General features: G+C 43.4%; 3 protein-coding genes across 4 annotated transcripts; 2 read left to right on the plus strand and 1 right to left on the minus strand.

Moving 5' to 3' along the window:
• Positions 1–58: 58 nt before the first annotated feature.
• LOC108136900 (mitogen-activated protein kinase kinase kinase 15) lies at positions 59–6,873 on the plus strand. Its single transcript, XM_017258358.2, has 10 exons — positions 59–448; positions 538–732; positions 1,503–1,672; positions 2,340–3,237; positions 3,301–3,639; positions 3,703–4,505; positions 4,574–4,720; positions 5,012–5,917; positions 5,996–6,268; positions 6,326–6,873. The coding sequence occupies exons 1-10, from the start codon at positions 329–331 to the stop codon at positions 6,561–6,563; spliced, it is 4,089 nt and encodes a 1,362-aa protein (XP_017113847.2). The 5' UTR covers positions 59–328; the 3' UTR covers positions 6,564–6,873.
• Positions 6,874–7,169: 296 nt separating this feature from the next.
• Positions 7,170–9,062, minus strand: LOC108136768 (opsin Rh1). Its single transcript, XM_017258129.2, has 5 exons — positions 8,872–9,062; positions 8,246–8,806; positions 7,752–7,899; positions 7,414–7,691; positions 7,170–7,354 (listed from the first exon to the last, which is right to left on the minus strand). Exons 1-5 carry the CDS (start codon positions 8,877–8,879, stop codon positions 7,228–7,230), a joined length of 1,122 nt encoding a protein of 373 aa, XP_017113618.1. The 5' UTR covers positions 8,880–9,062; the 3' UTR covers positions 7,170–7,227.
• Positions 9,063–11,960: 2,898 nt separating this feature from the next.
• On the plus strand, positions 11,961–19,810 carry LOC108136766. Of its 2 annotated transcripts, none has more exons than XM_017258125.2 (9): positions 11,961–12,535; positions 13,490–15,021; positions 15,095–15,222; positions 17,671–17,759; positions 17,845–18,078; positions 18,481–18,751; positions 18,847–19,296; positions 19,353–19,511; positions 19,570–19,810. In XM_017258125.2, the coding sequence occupies exons 2-9, from the start codon at positions 13,734–13,736 to the stop codon at positions 19,633–19,635; spliced, it is 2,685 nt and encodes an 894-aa protein (XP_017113614.1). In that variant the 5' UTR covers positions 11,961–12,535; positions 13,490–13,733; the 3' UTR covers positions 19,636–19,810. The 2 variants fall into 2 exon arrangements, with proteins under 2 accessions (XP_017113614.1, XP_017113613.1); XM_017258124.2 differs by having other exon boundaries at positions 11,961–12,349.
• Positions 19,811–20,283: the final 473 nt, after the last annotated feature.

Consider the following 20,283-nt stretch of genomic DNA (forward strand, 5'->3'; position numbering starts at 1 on the left):
TATTTCTATTTTTCTGGTATATTTTGGGCATCGGTTGGTAAATTCCCGGTAGCCCCGCACGGTCACACTGCTCTGGGCATTTCCACAAGTTTCTTTATTTATTTGATAACTATTTAGTTACGCGGCAATTAACGCGATGCAGTTGCAGCAAGTACGTGATAATGAGCCAGTTTGCCACTGAGGTGCGCGGATCCGTCCAGCAGAAAGTGCGCTAATTCCCCCAAGTGCGCGAAATCCGTCCAAAAACAGAATAGTTGAGTGCCAAGAATAGCTGCGATCGAATCGGAACGGAACGGGTCGAATCGGATCGGATCGGATCGAACCAACGATGGATGTTGTGTGTGTAATCGATACGGCGGTGGGCGACCATCTGGAGGATCGCCTCTGCGCGCTGGAGGAGATCAAGCAGGCGGTGCAGTCGGCGGGCGCCAATTTTCAGCGGGTTCAGGTGAGCCAGATGGGTTATACAATGGTCGAGATACGGGGCTCCATGTCGATGATTTACATATGTGCCAGTGAATTCCCCAATCCTTGCAGTTCGAGCGCCTGGACTTCGGTGAGACGAACGTGCTGGAGACGTTCTACAACGCCGATGTGGCCGTCATCGACCTGAGCATCCTCACGCAGCAGCGTCCGCTGTCCTATCACTACGGCGTCCGGGAGAGCTTCGGCATGAAGGAGAACATCCTCATCTACAACGATGTGGAGTCCAAGCAGACACTCAGTCTCAAGGTGCGTACCGCTGTTTACCTGTCCAGGTGTGTCCGGCAAACGTCTGCGGACGCGATCCGGAGTACGTTTCCGATAAGATAAATGTGGGGAAACGCCAGCCAAGTCGTGACTCCTGTGCTAGTTGTTATTGCCGACCTTTCTACAGTAGAACTTCCATAACTCGGAATTGCTAAACTAGAAGTTTCTATTGAAATTGACAAGTAATAAACGACAAATTTAAGTATCCCAGAATGATAAACTTTGGCAACATTTTTTTAAACGGTTTTTAAATAATACTTCCTAAGTCTTAACCAAATTTACTACGAAATAGGAAAAGTCTTTAAACTCCGTGCAAAAAAAGTGAAACACCCACTTCAAATGTGAAGAAAAAAATAAGGCCAAACTCCGAGAAAATTCACTGCTACACAGATTGAAACATTACTTAAATTTTGTTTTAGTCAGTCAAGAAAATAAGATTAAAACGGTACAATCAACAAAATAGTTTTTAAAAATCCCTTCCTTACTCAATGTTTTTGGTGGCAGTTAGCTATTGAAAGTATGGAAGTTCCACTGTATTTCCGTCGAAATCGCTTTCGTTATTTTTGTTTTGGCCGCGGCCGTAAAACAACAAAAGCGTTGGCCCCAACAATAACAATAACAAATGCGAGCACGCCCACGCAAACACTCAAAGAGGCACACACACACTCTGAGCAACGGTGTACACCAACGCAGAGTGGCCTGCATTCACAGTGGCGGTCAATAAAGTAGGTGCACCCCTCTCCCTTCTGCAGCTCTCGTGTGCCAACTACCTGTTCCTCAGCTACAAACTGAATGCGGAGAGCAATTCCTGCCACCTGACTAACCAGCCCAACAGCAACAAGGAGCCCGCTGCCGAGGCACGGGTGCCCACTTTGCAGTGGCGCCTCAAGAGGAAGCTGCAGGATGTGGAGATTCAGTCGAAGTGAGTAAATCAGGGGAAGTCCCCATAACAATAAGACTTTATGAAGATTAAAAACATAAAAACACGAACCGATTATTTATAAATTTCCCTTCGAACGATTTTCTTTAAAAGTCACGATTTGACTACAAAGTGAATCAGTCCGTTTTATTTAATTTCTTTATGAAGAATCTAAACCTAACGTAGAAAACCGAAAAAGGTACTTAATTTTTACAGCCTTAATACATTAACCTTGCAGTTATTAGAGTGATTTGACTATAATGGTAATATTCTTAATTCTGATTAATGCTTTAGATTTTATAGAACAAAATTTCAGTAAAGCATTTATTAAAATTATGATTTTAATTATAATTTAAAAAACATTTATAAAAAGGAACCTAACTAATTTATTAAAACATTTTATGTGTTCCTTAAAAAGATTTCCCGTATACCTATAATAAAATTTTTCAAATCTTTTCATTTTTAAATTTAAATCTTAATCCTTTCAATGAGCCCAACAATATTATGGTATTTTCTCCTTGTTACCGTAAAAATGTTGATTTGTTTAGGTTTTGTAAACCAAAAATTAACTAGTTTAATTTGTTTTTCCACCAGCACATGGATAAATGTTTTTATTATGCTTTGTTTATGTACCTAAAAATTGAACCAAATTATTTTCGGTTACTTACAGAGCCCACATGCGTGAGAAATTTCTCAGCGACATGCGAACGGCGCGGGACACGTACGCCACCAATGCCGTCAAGCTGCAGAGCATCTTGCACGAGATGCGAAAACGGCTGGACGATCCGCATGTCCTTTCCGGCGAGGTGGTGCACAGCTTCATGTGCTCGCTGAGGGATGTGCAGGACTACGATGCCATGGTGCGGCTGGTGAACGACCTGAAGAACATACCCAACACCAGGAAGTACGTGGAGACGGGCAACATGAGTTTCCTGTACGCCTTCGCCCTGAACCGCAGGAATCGCAAAGGAGATCGCGAGAAGGCACTGGAATCCTCGCTGAAGGCGCTGGAGAAGAAGGAGAACCATTTTCCCGACATGCTCTGCCTTTGCGGTCGCATCTACAAGGACATCTTCGTGGAGTCCGACTACACGGACGCCACTAGTTTGGCGCACGCCATCAAGTGGTATCGCCAAAGTTTCGAGGTGCAGCCAAATGAGTACGCGGGCATTAATCTGGCCACCTTGCTGGTCATTGAGGGCAAGGAGTTCACCAACACGGAAGAGCTGCAGCACATTGGAATGACCCTGAACAATTTGATCGGGAAAAAGGGCAGCCTGTCCTCGCTGAGCGAGTACTGGGACGTGGCCACCTTCTTCGAGATCTCCGTTTTGGCCAAGGATTACGCCAAGGCGATTCAGGCTGCAGAGTGCATGTTCAAACTGAAGCCACCTAACTGGTATCTCAAGTCCACCATCGGAAATATCTCTCTTATCCACAGGTTTCGCAAGAAGCCCGAGGAACGCCTGCCTCCCATCGAGGAGCAGGTGTTCCAGTTCTGGATGGACTTCTTTTTGGAGGCCACCAACACGGAAGAGGTTAAGAACAGCATTCGTTTTCCCATACTGGTTGGTATCCCTGAAACACACCTATACCCATTTTGGTCACTTATAAGCCAATTTAATTTATAGATTCTCGAGCCGCAGAAGATTTACATGCCCAGTTATGTGACCATTAATATGGATGCGGACGAAAAGTCCATTCAGATAGTGAACAACTGTCTGGCGCACGCAAAGAATGCCTGCAAGAAGCTCCATGACTTCCTTTTCGTGGCCTCAAAGATCAAGTCCGTCAGCCTGTACAAGCGGGATGATCGCTGTGCCTATCTGTACGTCCATCACAACTCGGATGACTTCCAGATGTACTTCCCCTCCACCGAGCGCCGGCAAAAGTTCTACGACATGATACTGGAGATGACCGCCGACCAGGTGGTCTTTGTTAATCTCAGCAATGATGACGCGCAAATTGAGGTGGGATAGTTAGCAATACTATATCCCTGCAATATACAAAACAATTACAACCCTTAATTGCAGTACGAGTACGACTACGATGAGCAGAACCGCAAGATGGTGCTGGGCAAAGGCACGTATGGAACTGTGTACGCCGCCCGCGACAAGCAGACCCAGGTGCGAATCGCCATTAAGGAGGTGCCGGAAAAGAACTCACAGGACGTACAGCCGCTGCACGAGGAGATCAAGCTGCACTCGCAGTTGCGCCACCGCAATATCGTTCGCTACTTGGGATCACGCTCGGAGGACGGCTTCTTCAAGATCTTCATGGAGCAGGTGCCGGGAGGCTCGCTATCCGACCTCTTGGAGACCAAATGGGGTCCGCTCAAGGACAACGAGTCCACCATGGCCTTCTACTCCAAGCAGATCCTCGAGGGGCTCAAGTACCTCCACGAGCAGGACATCGTGCATCGCGACATCAAGGGCGACAACGTGCTGGTCAATACCTACAGCGGCGTGGTCAAGATCTCCGACTTTGGCACCTCCAAGCGGCTGGCCCGCATCAATCCCATGACGGAGACCTTCACGGGCACCTTGCAATACATGGCACCGGAGGTCATTGACCAGGGCGTACGCGGTTACGGACCTGCGGCTGACATCTGGTCTTTTGGCTGCACAAACGTGGAGATGGCCACAGGTAAGCCGCCGTTCATCGAGCTGGGCTGCGCCCAGGCGGCTATGTTCAAGGTGGGCTACTACAAGAAGCACCCAAACATACCGGAGGAGCTGTCCGCCAACGCCAAGAACTTTATTCTGCGTTGTTTTGCCATCAGCGTGCTTGACCGACCCTCTGCTTCGCAACTGCTTGATGATCCGTTTTTGGCAGAGTGAGTTTCTATAGGGATTCGCTTAGTACTGTTCAACCTTTGATTTCACTATTTATTTATCCACTTAGTAAACCACGCAAAATGCGTCCGGCTTTGCCCATCAATACAGAGTTTGGACGAAGCATTTCAGTGCCTGCCGATCGTTATGTGCACAAAACCACGCCGCCGCTGAGCTACAACACAACTTGTAATACGCCGACTACGCCAGAATTGGAGTAAGTTAGTCAATGGGGTCCTCTAAAGTTAGGTTTGACCTTGTTCAATCACTAAGACAGCTCTTTTTTTAATTATGGTATTTGGGAACACATATTGCTTACCTGAAGTTAAGTTAATAAAAAACATTGAGTTTTTGCTTGCACCTTTATCATCTGCTAATGGCGTGTTTATTGTTTGGTGTTATCAGTCAAGTGCATCAATAACGATTGCCATGTTTATTTTGCTACTGAAAGGGGCAAATGGAAAAAAATATAATGATCTTAATCGCTGCTATCCCTTTGCCATTTCAGCATTACTCACACATCCTCGGTGGACATTGACGAGCTGCCCAGCAACCAGTTTCTCTTGGAGCGACGCAATTCTTCAGGATTTTTGCTCTCGCCGGAAATTGAGCCCTCCACTCCGTCCTTGCGGACGAGCATCAGTGAGACGAGTGAGACTGACGGATTCTATCGGCTGAAGAAGGATTCACAGCGGCGAACGACGCTTTCTAAGGTTTTGGCACTGGATGAATCCAAGATCTGCGATATTTGGCTCAAGAAGGTGGATGCCGATCAACACTCGATTGCGATCAGGAAGAGCGACTTGGAGGTTCTGATCCGGGGCCTACGGGATTACATTATGAACGAGAACGAAAAGCATTTGGAGGCGACTATAAACGAACTGAAGCAAAAGCTGAACAACGACGCTGTGGCTCTGGACCATCTGCATCTGGCCCTGTACTCTTTTCAAGACGCCGTTGTCTGTGTGCTGCGGTATCACTGCATTAAGCCGCACTGGATGTTCGCTTTGGACAATCTCGTTAAGCGGGCCGTTCAGGCGGCGGTTACGATTTTCTCGCCTGAGCTGGGTGCCAACCTGGCGGACAAGGATCTGTCCGGAAATGATGATGAGAGCGTGCACATAAGTCTCATGCAACAGGGCTCCACAGACAGCCAGGAGAAGCATCAGCAGAGCCTGGAAAAGGTGCTGCCCTCGAGCAGCACGGGAGGAGGTGTCGGGTTAACGCAAGTGGACTCGGGCGGCGATGCCCTGGCCAGTTCGGTGGAGTGTGCCCGCATCCTGCGAGACATCCGTGAAAACCAGCAGAAGCTGCAACGTCAACTGCTCGAGCAGCAGCGGCAGAGCATGAAGGCCCTGCACAACATTAGTCAGGAACTGGCCCACATCTACATGGGCGGCAGAAAGAGATTAAGGTGGGTAAAACATTTGAAAGTTTCATTTTTTGATCCTTTTTCAAATAATAAGCATATAATTACAATAAATTTACCCAGACGCACGACTAACGGCTTTAACAAAAAGTGCCATAGAATGAGTCCCAGTGTGGGCGGAATGTCTGGAGTCCGTCCGACAATAGCGGGCAATCCCCGGAGGCAGCTAAACAAGCACCACTTCGGTCTTCACGAAATAGACGAGCAGTTGGAACAGTGGCTGACCCAGCAGGAAATCGACGAGTTCTCAAAGACTCTCATCTTGAATGAGGGCTTTACGTTTGAGGATTTCATCTACAACATGGAGAAGCTGGACCTCATGAGACTGGGACTGCGGTAGGATGAAAACGTATCACTATCACTATAACTATAACTAACCCTTGTATTTCACAGCGTTGGCATTGAGGTGCGTTTGTGGAAACTTATAATACAGGAACGGGTCTGCACTTCCTCCGAATGTGTGGACAGTCCGCCCAGCACTTACCACAAGCCAATTGGAGGCAATTGCTCTTTGGCCCTGATTGCCAACAACAATACGCTACCATCACCCACAACAACAACACCCGGAACGCCAGGCATCAAAACGAAAATAAAAAAAAGCGAAAGCGAATACGATTCCTGCAGCGAGTGACTGGAGTTTTGGAACCTCTATAGTTGTGCCTTAACAGATACTACTGATACAGATTAATTGTTAATGTTGTCCATGTGCTACTAACCGCTATGAAGCTCAGCTCAGTGAGTTTCCAGCAACCCTGGGTAAAATTCGAGTGAATTGACTCGTTGTTTTGCGAACTTTGAGTTCGAAAAGACACGGGTCTGTTTGTCTTTTGCTTTTGCCATTGCATGTTAATTTATCAAACAAAAAATGGAATTTAAGTGCCTTTAATTTAATACAAAACAAAAACTGAAACAGAAAATACATTGTGAAGTGCTTTGCAAAACTGGGAATTTTTAATGAATTGGGAAATAGCTACTATTTATGGATAGATGTAAATGAGGGTAAAACTAGTTCCTAAGATACAAACCAACATGTTGAAGTAACTTTTCTAGTTCGTTTGCATTTATTTTTTTTGTTTAGTTTTTTTTTGTCTTTAACTGACATTGCAGAAGATTTGATAGTTGAGTTTACATTGTAAGAAATTTGCATAATTTGTTCATTATTGTTGTTTTTAATGTTATTCGAAAGCGTTTCGTTCTGTTGCTGCAGTTGTTTTTGCTGTTGTTGTTGTTGTTTTTGTTGCTGTTGTAAGTAGTTAGATGTTGTTGTTGCTGTTCTGGTTGTTGCGCCAAAGAATTTATGCCTTGGACTCGGCCTCGCTGGCGGTGGCCTGAGATTGGGCATCGCTCGACTTTCCATCGTCGACCTTTCCGAAGACGCAGCAAGGACACTTCTCCTTGAGGGCCAGCCGGTATTTGGGATGGCTAGATGGTGCAATAAACGTTGTTTTAGGACTGCAGTATATTCTAACATAGATGCCCACCTAATGCCATATACAATTGGATTGTAGCAGGCGGCCGACTTGGCGAAGCAAGCTCCCCAAATGGTGTTCAGTGGTGTGAGACCCTCGAACTTGAACAGTCCCATGCAGTTGATGACCAGATATGGAGTCCACGCCATGAACCACAGGCTGATGGTCACCAGAGCCACCTTGGCCAGCTTGCCCTCGGCGCTCTTCTCGGCATCCTCAGAGGAGCGGAGGGACTTGACATTCATCTTCTTGGCCTGCTCGCGCATGGCCTTCTCGTGGGCGGACACAGCCTGGGGGAGGAAATATTTCAGGATGGGTCACTTGGATAATCACATCGCCTTGCCACTTACAGCAATGATGAACCAGTAAGAGTAGCAGATCAAGAACAGGGGGATATAGTATACGAAAATGGAGTAGAAGATCAGGTATGAGCGTGGATTCCAGTCGCGTTCCAAGTAGTCAATACCGCACGATGTCAGATTACCCTCCGGCACGTACCTGGTAAGTATAGAGGGTATAGTTTTACGGGAGGCTTTATAGTTTAACATTCTTTAAGTCTCAAAATCTTTAAAAATTAATTTTTAATAATTTTGATATTAATGTTAAAAAGAACGATTAAAGTTCAGCTTGGGAAATTATTTCAAAACGATCCAATACTCTTTGTTTTTTTTTAAATATAAATGTTTCTATTCGTATAATTTTAAAAATATTTAGTTAAATGTTTTAATTTTTTTATTTCAAAAAAAAAACTCTAAAACTTTTTAGTCTTTGAAGAATTTTTAAATTTTTAAAAAAACCTATAATGTAACTAATTAAATAAATATATTAATAGAAGGGGACTCACCTGCTCCAGCCGAAGGCGGGCGCTAGGCACCAAATGCTCGCCATGAACCAGATGAAGGCTATCTTGCCCAGAGCCAGCGGAATGGTCATCGGCCGGCCGGCCATGCCCTTGACGATCACTTGGTAGCGATCCAGCGAGATCATGCACATGGACCAGATGGAGCTGCAGCCGAAGGCCGAGCCCAGTCCGGCGTAGATGTCGCACATCATGGGACCGAGGACCCAGGTCTCGAAGTACAGATTGATTCCCATCATCGGCGTGTTGGTGATCATGATGCCGAAGTCCGAGATGGCCAGGTTGATGACCAGCAGGTTTGCGGGCGTACGCAACGACTTGGTGGTGGCGAATATGTAGATCACCACGCCATTTCCGCACCAGGAAATCATGCCGATCATGATCATGTAGGCGGTCAGGATCTTCGCCCAGATGGGGTCCATGGCGGGGAACTGGTTCCAGTACGGGCTGATCAGGTGGGCCATGTCGGGCGTGACCTTATCCACCACCGATCCATTGGACAGGGGGGCAAAGTGTGGCCCCAGTTGCGCGGCTGCTACTGCAAAGCTGCAACACCGAACCAAAATGCAGTATATAGGACTTGAAATCTATGGATCTCTTCGGGCTCGTACCTCTCCATTGTGTTTTTTTGTTATCTGGCTGCGTCACTATATCCCGCCTATATCACACTGTCTACATAAAAAGCTGCAAATTCACTAATAATATTTCTAACACTTTTTACATAAAGGATTCCTGGATTCTGAATATTTCACTGGAGCGGACTATTCGCGGCGATTGGTCGTTGGAAACCTGCATTGCTTGCATTTCGCACTCTGGCTTTTATAGTTTTTCCCTGACTCGGAGAACCCTTGGCTTTCAAATTCAATTAGCCCAGACCTTAAAATATATCATGTGCAAAGGAAAGTGTCGACAGCTTATAATCATAATAGCCATAACAAAAGCGAACGCGCATCGCAATGGGCCATTGTCAATAGTTAAGACATTTCAAAGGCTTCCAAGAAGGGTTCTGGCCGAGCTTTTGCTTTGGCTGACAATTTGCTTTCAGCAATTTATTGTGTCAATGCTGGGAAAATATGAAAAACAATAAAGCAAAACCCAGCAGCAGAAGAATTGCCATGAGCAACCCCAGTGCGTATGCGCAATTAAGTATACGCAGCGTGAGTGTTGATGAACGCACATTTGGCGAGCCCCGCTTGTCGTGGATTTAACGAGAGCTTTGATTGTCACAAATCAAAAAATACCATTAAAAAATCTCTTAAAATGCCCAAAAATGAATTCCCTCTCCCAAGCAATAAGCTGCTTATGGATTTTGCTGTGGCGATTGATCTATTCGCACCTCCATTGAATTTTCCGCACATGTTTTGTTCGCGTGGGCAGTTTGGGTTTTATTTTGTCAATCCAACTTTGGCATAAAAGCATTTTGTTCGCTTTTGTCCGCTCGCTCAACACGTTAGCTTGAATTGGGTCAAGTTTTAGGCTAATCCAGATGGCCGGGATGTCACGCCTAATGCCCAGCCCTAATATGGAACTAAACCGAAATAACTGTCATTCGGTGTGACAGTCGACACATGTTAGGCTTGGCAGATCTTTCGGTTTAAATCAATTACCCACCGCAAAACAATACAAAAACACATAGCTGGTAATACATATTCATATGAAGTTAGACAGCGAAAAAAATCAGAATTAACAAAAATAGCAAAGCGCAAAACCGGAAGCTGAGCTCAGATCGCCATCATCATTATGATTATCGGCATTATCGGCGTCATCGTTAGCCGCAATTGCGGTTTTCATATCAACGTATGTATAATTCTCTGTATATAAAAATGTAAAAAAAAAACCAAATCACAGTATAAACTAAAACATGAATCGCATTTCAATTTATTCAGCATTTTTGGGTTTCTTTAAACAAACAAAAGTCACCCGCCCACCTGCTAAATGGCCTAAGCATAAAAAGCCAAGACACAAAATGGGTACAGCAACAATAAAGACAGACAATAAAGAGCTAACAGCTAACTGCAACAAACATTGCGATGTGAAGAGGAAGAAGGCGGCCCAAGGAGAAGAAGAAGACAATCATTTAGCATTAGCAAATAAGCGAGATAAATGCTTCGATCCGTAGTTTTTTTTTTTTGTTTTCCTGCTCAATGAGGCAGACAAAAACGAAACTGCAGAAGAATGGCTAAGTTAGGTTAGACCTTAAGATACACTATAAATGTCGACAATTTATAAATATGGAACAATCAGAACTGGAAATGTTCGAAGCCTTTTAAACAACATATTTAGTTTATAGCAGAGCCTGGTAACAATATACTTTTAAGGAGAAAGAAGCTATCTGCAGTGAGAAAGCGCCTAAAAGCGTACTTTAAATTTGTAGTGATATGTACGTCTGTCTACAAAAAAATATTTTATAGAAATAAATATATTATTTGTATTCTGACTAGACTTCTGTGACACCTATGATCTTTAGATTAAAAGAATCATTCAAGGGGACACAGAATTTAATTATAGAAGGTTTTTGAATATAGAAGAAAGGCTTGATTTAAACCATGCAGTCTAACAGATTTTCGGGTGGATAAGGGTAAGCGTGAAGTCACGTCAAACCTTCCAACTGAACCGTGACACCCTGCCTCCAGGGCACAGTGTATAATTAACAAACACCTATGATTTGATTTTTGTATTTTTTATGTTCGACAATGGATTGGTGTGCGAATGTGTGTGCGTTTGCGTGTGAGTGGGTAAACGACGGCAAGTGTTCTGCCGACGTCGCTGCCGCTGCGCCGTCGTGTGGGGGTAAGTGAGAAAGTGAGAGCGCAGTCAGAGCAAATCATTTCGGTGGAGCTGCTGCTCAAAGAACGCCAAAGTAATGGGCGATCTTTTTGGGCGCCGCTCTCTCCGGCGCTCTCTGTCTCTCTTTTTCACTCTCGCCGCGATTGAGTTGCCGCTCTAGCTATTTGCTAACTATTTGAAGAATTTTTAAAAGAACAAAATTAAAATTTAATATTAATATTAGTATTAATATTAATAAAAATGAATTATGAATCTTGGTTTAATTTTTAAAGCATGTTTGCGTAATGATATCATCTGTGTTTTTAAGAACATTAATTTAGTTCTCATTGTTCCTAAGTGGTTTTTGACAGATTTAAATTGAACTAAAACTAAATTAGTTGTTTTGAAATCAATAGAACTTATAGCCTTGATCTCTGGCTTTTGTCGTCTGCTGTAAGTTATGTAGTATTGAAATCAAACCTTTGAAATTTTCGGTAGCTATTCGCAAATTTAAATATAGAGTAAGTTTTGTGGTGCTACTGATCTATCCAAAACAAATCCTTAAACTAAAGAGAAAACGGATTATTTAATTAATGTCAGCGCCTTTACCATTTGGGGATCAGTTGGGCCCCATCCTCCGACATATTAAAATCAATCCATCTGGCGCTTTTTCACCCCAATATATGTCACTATCTATTTTTCGTCGATTGGGTCACCTCTGATACGATCGCAGGTCGCGAGTGTGTGGGAGCGCTCGTTCTTGGGGGCTGCGAGCGTCATTAGCGTAGTGCAACAGCGACAGCAACAGCAACAGCAACAGCTGAGATCACCGCGATCTCTCGCTCATCCGCTCCGTTGGCTCGATCGCTGGCAGAACTAAAACGGAGGCTGATGTTATTTTCAGCGGCCGATCCGAAGATTTACAGTAACAACACGGACCTTAGCAGCATCGCGTGCACCGCTATACGCTCGGATATACGACGAACTGTTTTCCGATCGGTGATCTGTGAATTGTGCTCTGTTTGCTGTTAATTTTAGACTCGCCAAGCGGAAGCTTGCCAGAGTTTTCCAAAATATCCCGCGGCCGCGTGTGTTTTTTCCCCTCTGATTGAAAAACATTCGTCCATAATTCGCGAATTTCGAACCAAGAAAATTCGCAAAAAATGTCGTGCCGCGCAAATGTCGATTAACCTCTGCTCGGTTTGGCTTGGTTAATTAATTAATGACGGAATCTCTCGGTGTCGCCGTTGTCGTCAGCACGCGCGCCTCCGGTCCCAAATGCAATTAAATCATTAATAAAGGCAGACAAATATCAAACTATATGTACGTCATACACCCCACCACACACACATACCACACAGGGACATTAAACATATGTAAAGTGCATTGCACGTGTGTCTGTGAGCCGCAACTACTTCGAAATTTATTTTCGAATAAATAGTACAAAGTTGAAGAAGCAGCAGTCGCAGACGCAGCTCCCGGTCTCATCCCATCCCACCGCAACCCCACGTAAAAACAGCGAAATAATACAATCGACAGCTGCGGTCAAGACAATAGAACCGCTAATTGAATTCACAGCGCCACTTTAAGGGATTGCTCACCGAATAACTATAGTAGAATTCGTTGTTTGTCTAAATGTTTATCTGCGCTGTTTAACGAATTAACATCCCATTTGAGGGTGATAAAAAACTTGACTTCGATGAACACAAATAAGACTTATCAAATGGTTTTAAAAATACATAGACAACTCATTCTTTATGTAAATACGTAGGTCAGTTCCGTGAAGAGATTTGCGAAAGACACTTAACAAAATTTAATGACATTATCTTATTGTGGCATTTTATTAATTATTATTACTACTTATGAAAATAATATATATTGTGTGCATTTAAATTTTAGGAAAGTATTATTATTTTGTAGAAAGCTATTCCTTGAACCACAATCGTACATAAAATGGTAGAGATTAAAATAAAGATCTTAGGTAAATTTCGGTAGACCATTGAGAGCTATTCTTTTGTCCGCATTTGTCTATATCTTACGCATGCACGGTGGGTTCTAGTTAATTTTTTGACCCGTCAATATTGATTCAATTAAATCAATTGATTAATTGTTTGTTTTTGCGCAAGCATAACCAGATGAAATGTCTAGGTGATTCAACTGGCACGATAATCGTTCACGTTTTCGGCGCCAAAGGTGTGGGGCCATTAATTAATCCCACGATATGATGATTGCTCCTGGCAGTTGAATGTCTATTATTATAATGGTTCTGCAACCACTGTGCCCGCCGTGTACGCGTCTTACGTATCTGCTCGGTATTCCGCTGATGCGATGCCTGGTCCCGAATCCGTATCCGTGTATTTTCGTGCGGTGCGTCTGTGTTTCGAGTGTTTGGCTGTATGTTTCGGTTTCGGCGTCTGAAATAAACGAAATAGGAAATTTTGGTATTTTCTTTTATATAAATAGATTTCGCCATACGCAGTCTACGGAGAAAAAGTTGAAAACGCTGAAAATGTGAGAAGTGAATGAAACGCATGTGAATCTCGCAGTGCCAAAAAGCGCAACAAAAGCCGGGCAAATTAAATAAAAACTCAATTAAGAATTCAATAAATTATTGAAATAAAAATGTGAGCAGTGAAAATGTGAATATCCAACCAGAGAGCGAGAGAAAAAACAGAAAAACACAAATTATCCGAGATACTTAAGCAAAATGCAAGCCAATTCGAGCACCACCACAACAACGACGACCACCAAGACCAAGAAGCTGAGCAGCGGGACGGGGAGCAACATGATCAGCTCGGTGGCAGTGACGAGTGCCATCAAAACCACCACCACGACACGGAAGCCAGCGGGCTCCGGAGCCAGTCCCAAGTCCCCAAAGTCCCAGGGATCGAGTACGTCGTCTACGGCCACCAGCGATTCCCATGCCGAGATTGCCGAGCTGACCAAGAAGATCAACGAGCACGCCGATGCCATCTATGAGACGTGGAAGAGCCAGGGCATCCCGCCACCCGAGCTCCTGCAGATGTACACAAATGCCGCCGCCTCCGGTGACCTTTCGAACGTGGCCTCGCCCACCGCCGACACCGAGGGCCTCCAGAAGATGGTCACCAGCTTCGTCAACAAGGACAAGGAGCAACGCGGCAAGACCAACAGCCTGAAGAAATCCGATATCACCTCCAATGGCAAGGTGAAAAAGGCGGTGGGCTCCAGCTTCAGTCCTGTACCGGATCAGGTCCTGCAGTCGCCCAAAAAGGTGGCCGCCGTCAGTAAACCCTTGCCCGACGTCAACCTCAACTATGACATCAGCCTGGACCTGGACGTGAACAATCTGTCCACGCAGCAAACCCAGAATCTGCTCAAGATCAGCGAGCTCATCCAGCAGCAGAAGGAGGCCCAGAGCCCAGCCGCAGTGGGCAAAAAGCGGCAGAACAGCAAGACCATGGCCAACAGCACAGGCAACAACAACAGCATAAGCAGTGCAAACTCGGCCAGCGCAAGCAAGTTAACAGCCTCAGAGCAACCCACCAAAAAGCAGAGCAAGGCCAGCAGCAGGAACGGATCTCTGGCTGTTAGCCTAGATGCTGTGGACGGGCCATCATCCGCGAGAATGGCCAACAGCAACAGCATGGCGGCAGTGAGTGATAAGGGCGGCGAGCCAGCGGCCACAAATCGCAAGTCAAGCAAAACCAAAGAAAACAGCGCCGATACGAAGCCGGCAACCAAAGAAAAACCAACAACGGGAGTGGCAACTGTGGCCACAACACGCAAATCAACAAGTCGCATCGCCACTGATAACGCCAGCAACATAGCTGCAGCAGCAGCAGCAGCAGCAGCAACATCGGCAGCAACAGCAACACCAGCAGCAACAGCAACAGCAACAGCAACATCGATGGATGCAACGCCAGCAACATCGGCCAGCACAACGATGCCAACGTTGAATAAAGTCAAACCGACCAGCGGGGCGCGGGCGGCCCTCACCAATGGCCAGGATAAAAGTAATATAACCGAATCGAGTCCGCATTTCCCTGAGCGCGCCACAACTCCAGATCTCTCGGTCTCTTCTTCCAGTGAATCTCCTCACACGCGGCTCCGTGGCCGAGCGCGTCCTCATGTTCGAGAAGTGTCCGGATGTGCGGCACGCCTTCCTGAACATCAAGCGCCCGCAGGCGGACACTCCGCCCAAGAGCCTCATAAAGGTGAGTTATGAGTTATATCCATACCGATCAGCCATTCGAGGGGCGAAAATCGTGTGCTCGTGGTGTTATCTAATAGTTGAAAATGCCACAAGACAATGTAAAAAAAAATCGAAAAATCGCCGCAGATCGAACCAATTGCAATTGCAATTGCCCATTTGTTTTCGTTCGACTTTTTGTGGGCTGCTCTTATCGGTGCGAGCGAACTGCATCATTGATTGATTTAAGGTTACCCCAAGACGCCTCACGAGAAACGCTTGCCAAATGGCTGGGGAAGATCGGCGGCCAGAGGAGTAAAAAAGGTTCAGAAAAGAAAGGGGATTACATTTTAAGAAGCTAAATCACAATCTCAGCTTTTGCACTACGAACAAAACAATATTATAAGCAACTACGCGTCTGCGAAAAAAGCATGGGATATATGGACAACTATGTGTTAAAATGTGTGTAGATTATCAAAGCAATCTTAAAATAATCATTATGTTGACTTACAAAATTATCTTAAGCAACGAACATTAATATAAAATATTAAGGGTGTCCTCAGAATTGTGTAAATATTTACAATGGTTATAAAAAAAAGTATCTAATAAAGAAGTTATACAAAGGTTTTTAGTAAAATTTCGGTATCAAAAACGATTATATTCACCTAGCCAAATAAATTATTGTATTCACTTTATATAAGTGCAAATTATTATCAAATTACGTCACGACAAAATGCCAATGCTAAGTCCGATTCAAAATGTATATAATAAATTAATTTTTAATGAAGAATTTTGATCCGAAGTGATTAGCACTTTGAGAAGTTAAAAAACGAATTAAGTGATTACTAAATCAAAACAGTTTTTGGGATTTGTTAAGTAGTCGTGAAAACGGAAGAGTTGTTCCCTGTTTCGTAGTTTTGCAACGCACTGTACTAATATATTCAAAACACATTCTGCTAAAATTTGCTTAGCCGCTCAAGAACCTGTTGACTACACAGCCCCTTTGCAGGGTTTATAGCTCTTACCCACATCGAGAGCTCCCAGTGTTGTGTGCATATTTTCGTATATAAACAATCAAATCAAGCATTTACGATCAGCACAATCGTGCAAAGGCAAAATATCCAAATGTGAGAGAGAAACGGGCGGAGAAATAAAAAAATAAACCAAACGAAAACCAAACCGAATTCAATACAACCCAAGCACATGATCATCATCACTTTTGAGCACTTCGAAATGCAATTCGCTTTTTTGTTGGCTTTGTGCTGATTGTTGCTTTGGTGGGGGGTTTTTGTTTCAGAATTGTTTAATTGCTTAATTACATGTGCGGGCGTTTTTTTTTTTTATGAATGATGTGCCAAACCAAAAATCTCTCCACAACAATTGAACTTTGCTTTACTACGATTGCTTGTGAAATTCCGTCTGATCAAAGCAAACAAATCAGCTAAAAATATAATCCTCAACGAAAAAACAAAACCTATTTTTTGCAATTGAGTTTTAGGCAGGGGCAGACACAAATAGTATGCGTTCAATTCACTAGTGTTTTTACTTCTCTTTGCTTTTTGTCTATAAATTGGGCAACAATGCGTATGCGTAATATTTGACTATAAACGATGTGTAGCCGGGCGTATACGTAATATGTGCACATGCCAATGAATTGTTTGTTCTTCTGTATGCTCTTCTCGTTGTGACCGAGTGAGAAAATTAATATTTATGTCACCGTTGACAGTTTTAAAATCATGAATGGCCTGTGCATGGATTATAACCGATGAAACGTCCTCATACGTATAAAAACCAAATAAAGTCATATTATTTTGGCTAGAAAAAATGTGGAAGAACAAAGAATGTTATGACCAAACTGAAAATATTAGTTTAACATTTATTAATGCTCAGCACTGGGCTTTGTCTTTTTACTTTGCTAACCATTTTGTCTTGAATTTATCAGCATAGCATAATATGTACAATATGTTTTCTTAAAACTGCCCACATAGAAACACTTTCTTTTGTTTTATAGATGGCAAAAAAGTTATGTATGTGTTAATGCATTTTTTTTCAAGAAAACAATTTAATTTGTTTAGCACCAAAACTTCGCAACATAAAAATCCCATGGACCAAATATGTTTCCATTATTTACCAAAGCGAAAAGTTAATTTAAACAAAAAGTATTTGCATTTGCGCCTCCACTCACCGCTTAAATTAGCCAACAATTTGTTGATGTTTATTTGAAAGGCAAACATTTAATAATAAATTCAAAGGTAAAGGGCGAATGTACGTCGATATGGGCGTGGCTGTCTGCGGCTTTTCGTTTAAGAGTGAGAAAAATTTCCGCGAAAACGTAAACAAATTGAATTCTTCGAGAATAAATTGCAAATTTTATTGAGTTGAGTGGCGCTTTGGCAGCCACCACACAACAAAACAAGAGAATGTAAACAATTAGTGAGTGAAATTAATTTTGCGTTTGCATATTTGTCGACAGGTCAAGCTGCACGCCACCCCGCCCCCTCCGCCGGAGCAGAATCTGCTGCAGAAGGAGATCCGCTCCACGAAGAGCGTCTACATACCCAGGTGAGCGGATCCACAATTCAAGCCCTTTGATGTGGTTTCTCGGGTGTGCATTACTATTACCATTACCATTACCATTACCCGGCAGATTCTACTTTCCACATGGCAAGCCGCAGCCCAACATCGCCATGGAACGGGTGGTGCGGGGCATTCTCTCCGCCTTCGACAGCTTTCCCAACAACCAGGTGACCAAGGACGAGCTGCCGCGCATCCTGAAGATCTGCGGCCTGCCCTTCTACTGGCGCATGCCGGTCATGGTCTTCTGCCAGTCGGCCAGCTCGGGTCTCGTCGAGCGCCAGCGGTTCGTCGAGTTCTGGAAACAGTAAGTTCGTCCCATATATGATCTAACTATTCCTATTCTCTAGTTTTCAATAAAGGTTTTTTATATATTTAAAACAAGTTAATATGAATAAGAAGATGGCTTAACAACGTTAAGATCGCATACTTAAAACATACATAAAAGCCAATACAGAAATAAACAATATATTTCGTATTTATTTTCATATGAGCGACTGAAATGTTCAATTTTCTTTTTGAAATTAAACATTTTAAAAATGTTTCTAAGTGTAGAACAATTGTTTGTCAGAGCACATATGTTACATATGCTTTTTATTGACTTGAAAAAAAAAACATAACACTAATTTTTGAAAAGATTCTGTTATCATAAATCAAATTATAATCAAAAGCATCCATTTTCGTAAATTGATATATGCAAATCTTTCAGAATGAATGTTTATTGCCATGAGGCGGCCTCGAGATTCGTTTACATTCTGTCGCGAGGCCAGAGATTCCGTTCGTACATCGTGCCCGAGGACCTGGTGCCAATGGTGCAGGATGTGGTGGACACACACCCCGGCCTGGCCTTTCTCAAGGAAGCCACCGAGTTCCATTCCAGATACGTGCACACAGTCATCGCGCGCATTTTTTATTCGGTGAACCGCAGTTGGAGCGGCAAGATCACCATTGCCGAACTAAAGCGGTCCGACCTGCTGGAGGTGCGATGAATGTTTCCGTGATCTATAAATATTTACAAATATTGTGAAATAATCAAACTAATTCTCATAATGTATAATTTTAAACGCGCCCACAGATGATCAGTCTGCTGGAGGAGGAGGAGGACATAAACCAGATAATGGCCTTTTTCAGCTACGAGCACTTCTACGTGATCTACTGCAAGTTCTGGGAGCTGGACAAGGATCACGACCTGCTGGTCAACCAGGAGGATCTGGCCAAGCACAGTGACCATGCCCTGTCGTCGCGCATCGTGGAGCGCATCTTCTCGGGCTGTGTGACGCGCAGCGACAACAAAAAGGCCCCGGAGGACGAGGCCAAGATGTCCTACACGGACTTTGTGTGGTTCATCCTGTCAGAGGAGGACAAACGGACGCCGACGGCCATTGAGTACTGGTTTCGATGTATGGACGTCGACGGAGATGGTGTGCTGTCCATGTACGAACTGGAATACTTCTACGAGGAGCAACAACAACGCATGGAGGGTATCGGCATCGAGTGCCTACCCTTCGAAGACTGCCTATGTCAGGTGAGAGGATGGGTCTTAGTCTCTCTGGAGATTTCCTTATTCTATCATTTTATTAGATGCTGGATATGATTAAGCCGGCGAATCGCGACTGCATAACCTTGGGCGATCTGAAGCGCTGCAAAATGACGCACGTCTTTTTCGATACCTTCTTCAATTTGGAGAAATATCTGGATCACGAACAACGAGATCCCTTTGCCTCGCAGCGTGACGAATATGTGAGTCTCTATGGCTTCCGTATTTGAATTCCCTCTAACAGTTTTCCCGATTTCACAGACCTCCGATTGGGATCGATTTGCGGCACAGGAATACGAGCTGCTCATTTCCGAGGAGAACGATTAAGGGTCGCCAAGATATATTTATTAACTAACAAATTTTTATACAAATTTATACACTACGAAATGAAAATGAAACAGAAAAAGAAACAAAAAGAAGGTACTACTATTAGTCCACATGTGCAATAAATTCAAATTATTTATTATGAGTTCTGCAGATTTAGTTAAATTTTAATGACGAATAAAATAAAATTAATGAAAACTTAAAAAGTCGTATTCTATTGGCAGTGAATTTGATTTTTATTATGTTCATATACCCTTGCTGTTTTTATAGCTAACATTTCAAGCGATGCTGATCAACTGATCAGGAATATATATGTAAATACGTTCGGAAATTCAGACTTTACTGATAAAACCTAATTAAAATGGACAATTGTCTGAAGTTAAATAAAATGAATTGTAGCCTCGCCTATGTATATCATACTAAGGTTTCAAATTTTTCCAAGAGTCGATGGCCACCAAATTTAATTAAAAAAATATCACCCATTCAGTGTCATTATAGAATTTGCTAAACAAAAAGTAATTAAAGATTACCAAAATTGTTTTTTTTTAATAATTTTTTATTTCAAAATTGATTTTTGACTTAAATTATTTAAAAGTAGAACGTGCTTCTCGTCTGTCATCTTAACAACGCTACCAGAACTCATTTTGAAAC

This window comes from Drosophila elegans, unplaced genomic scaffold (assembly GCF_018152505.1).
Source record: "Drosophila elegans isolate 14027-0461.03 unplaced genomic scaffold, ASM1815250v1 contig_476, whole genome shotgun sequence".
In the NCBI taxonomy this organism is placed as follows: Eukaryota; Metazoa; Arthropoda; class Insecta; order Diptera; family Drosophilidae; genus Drosophila; species Drosophila elegans.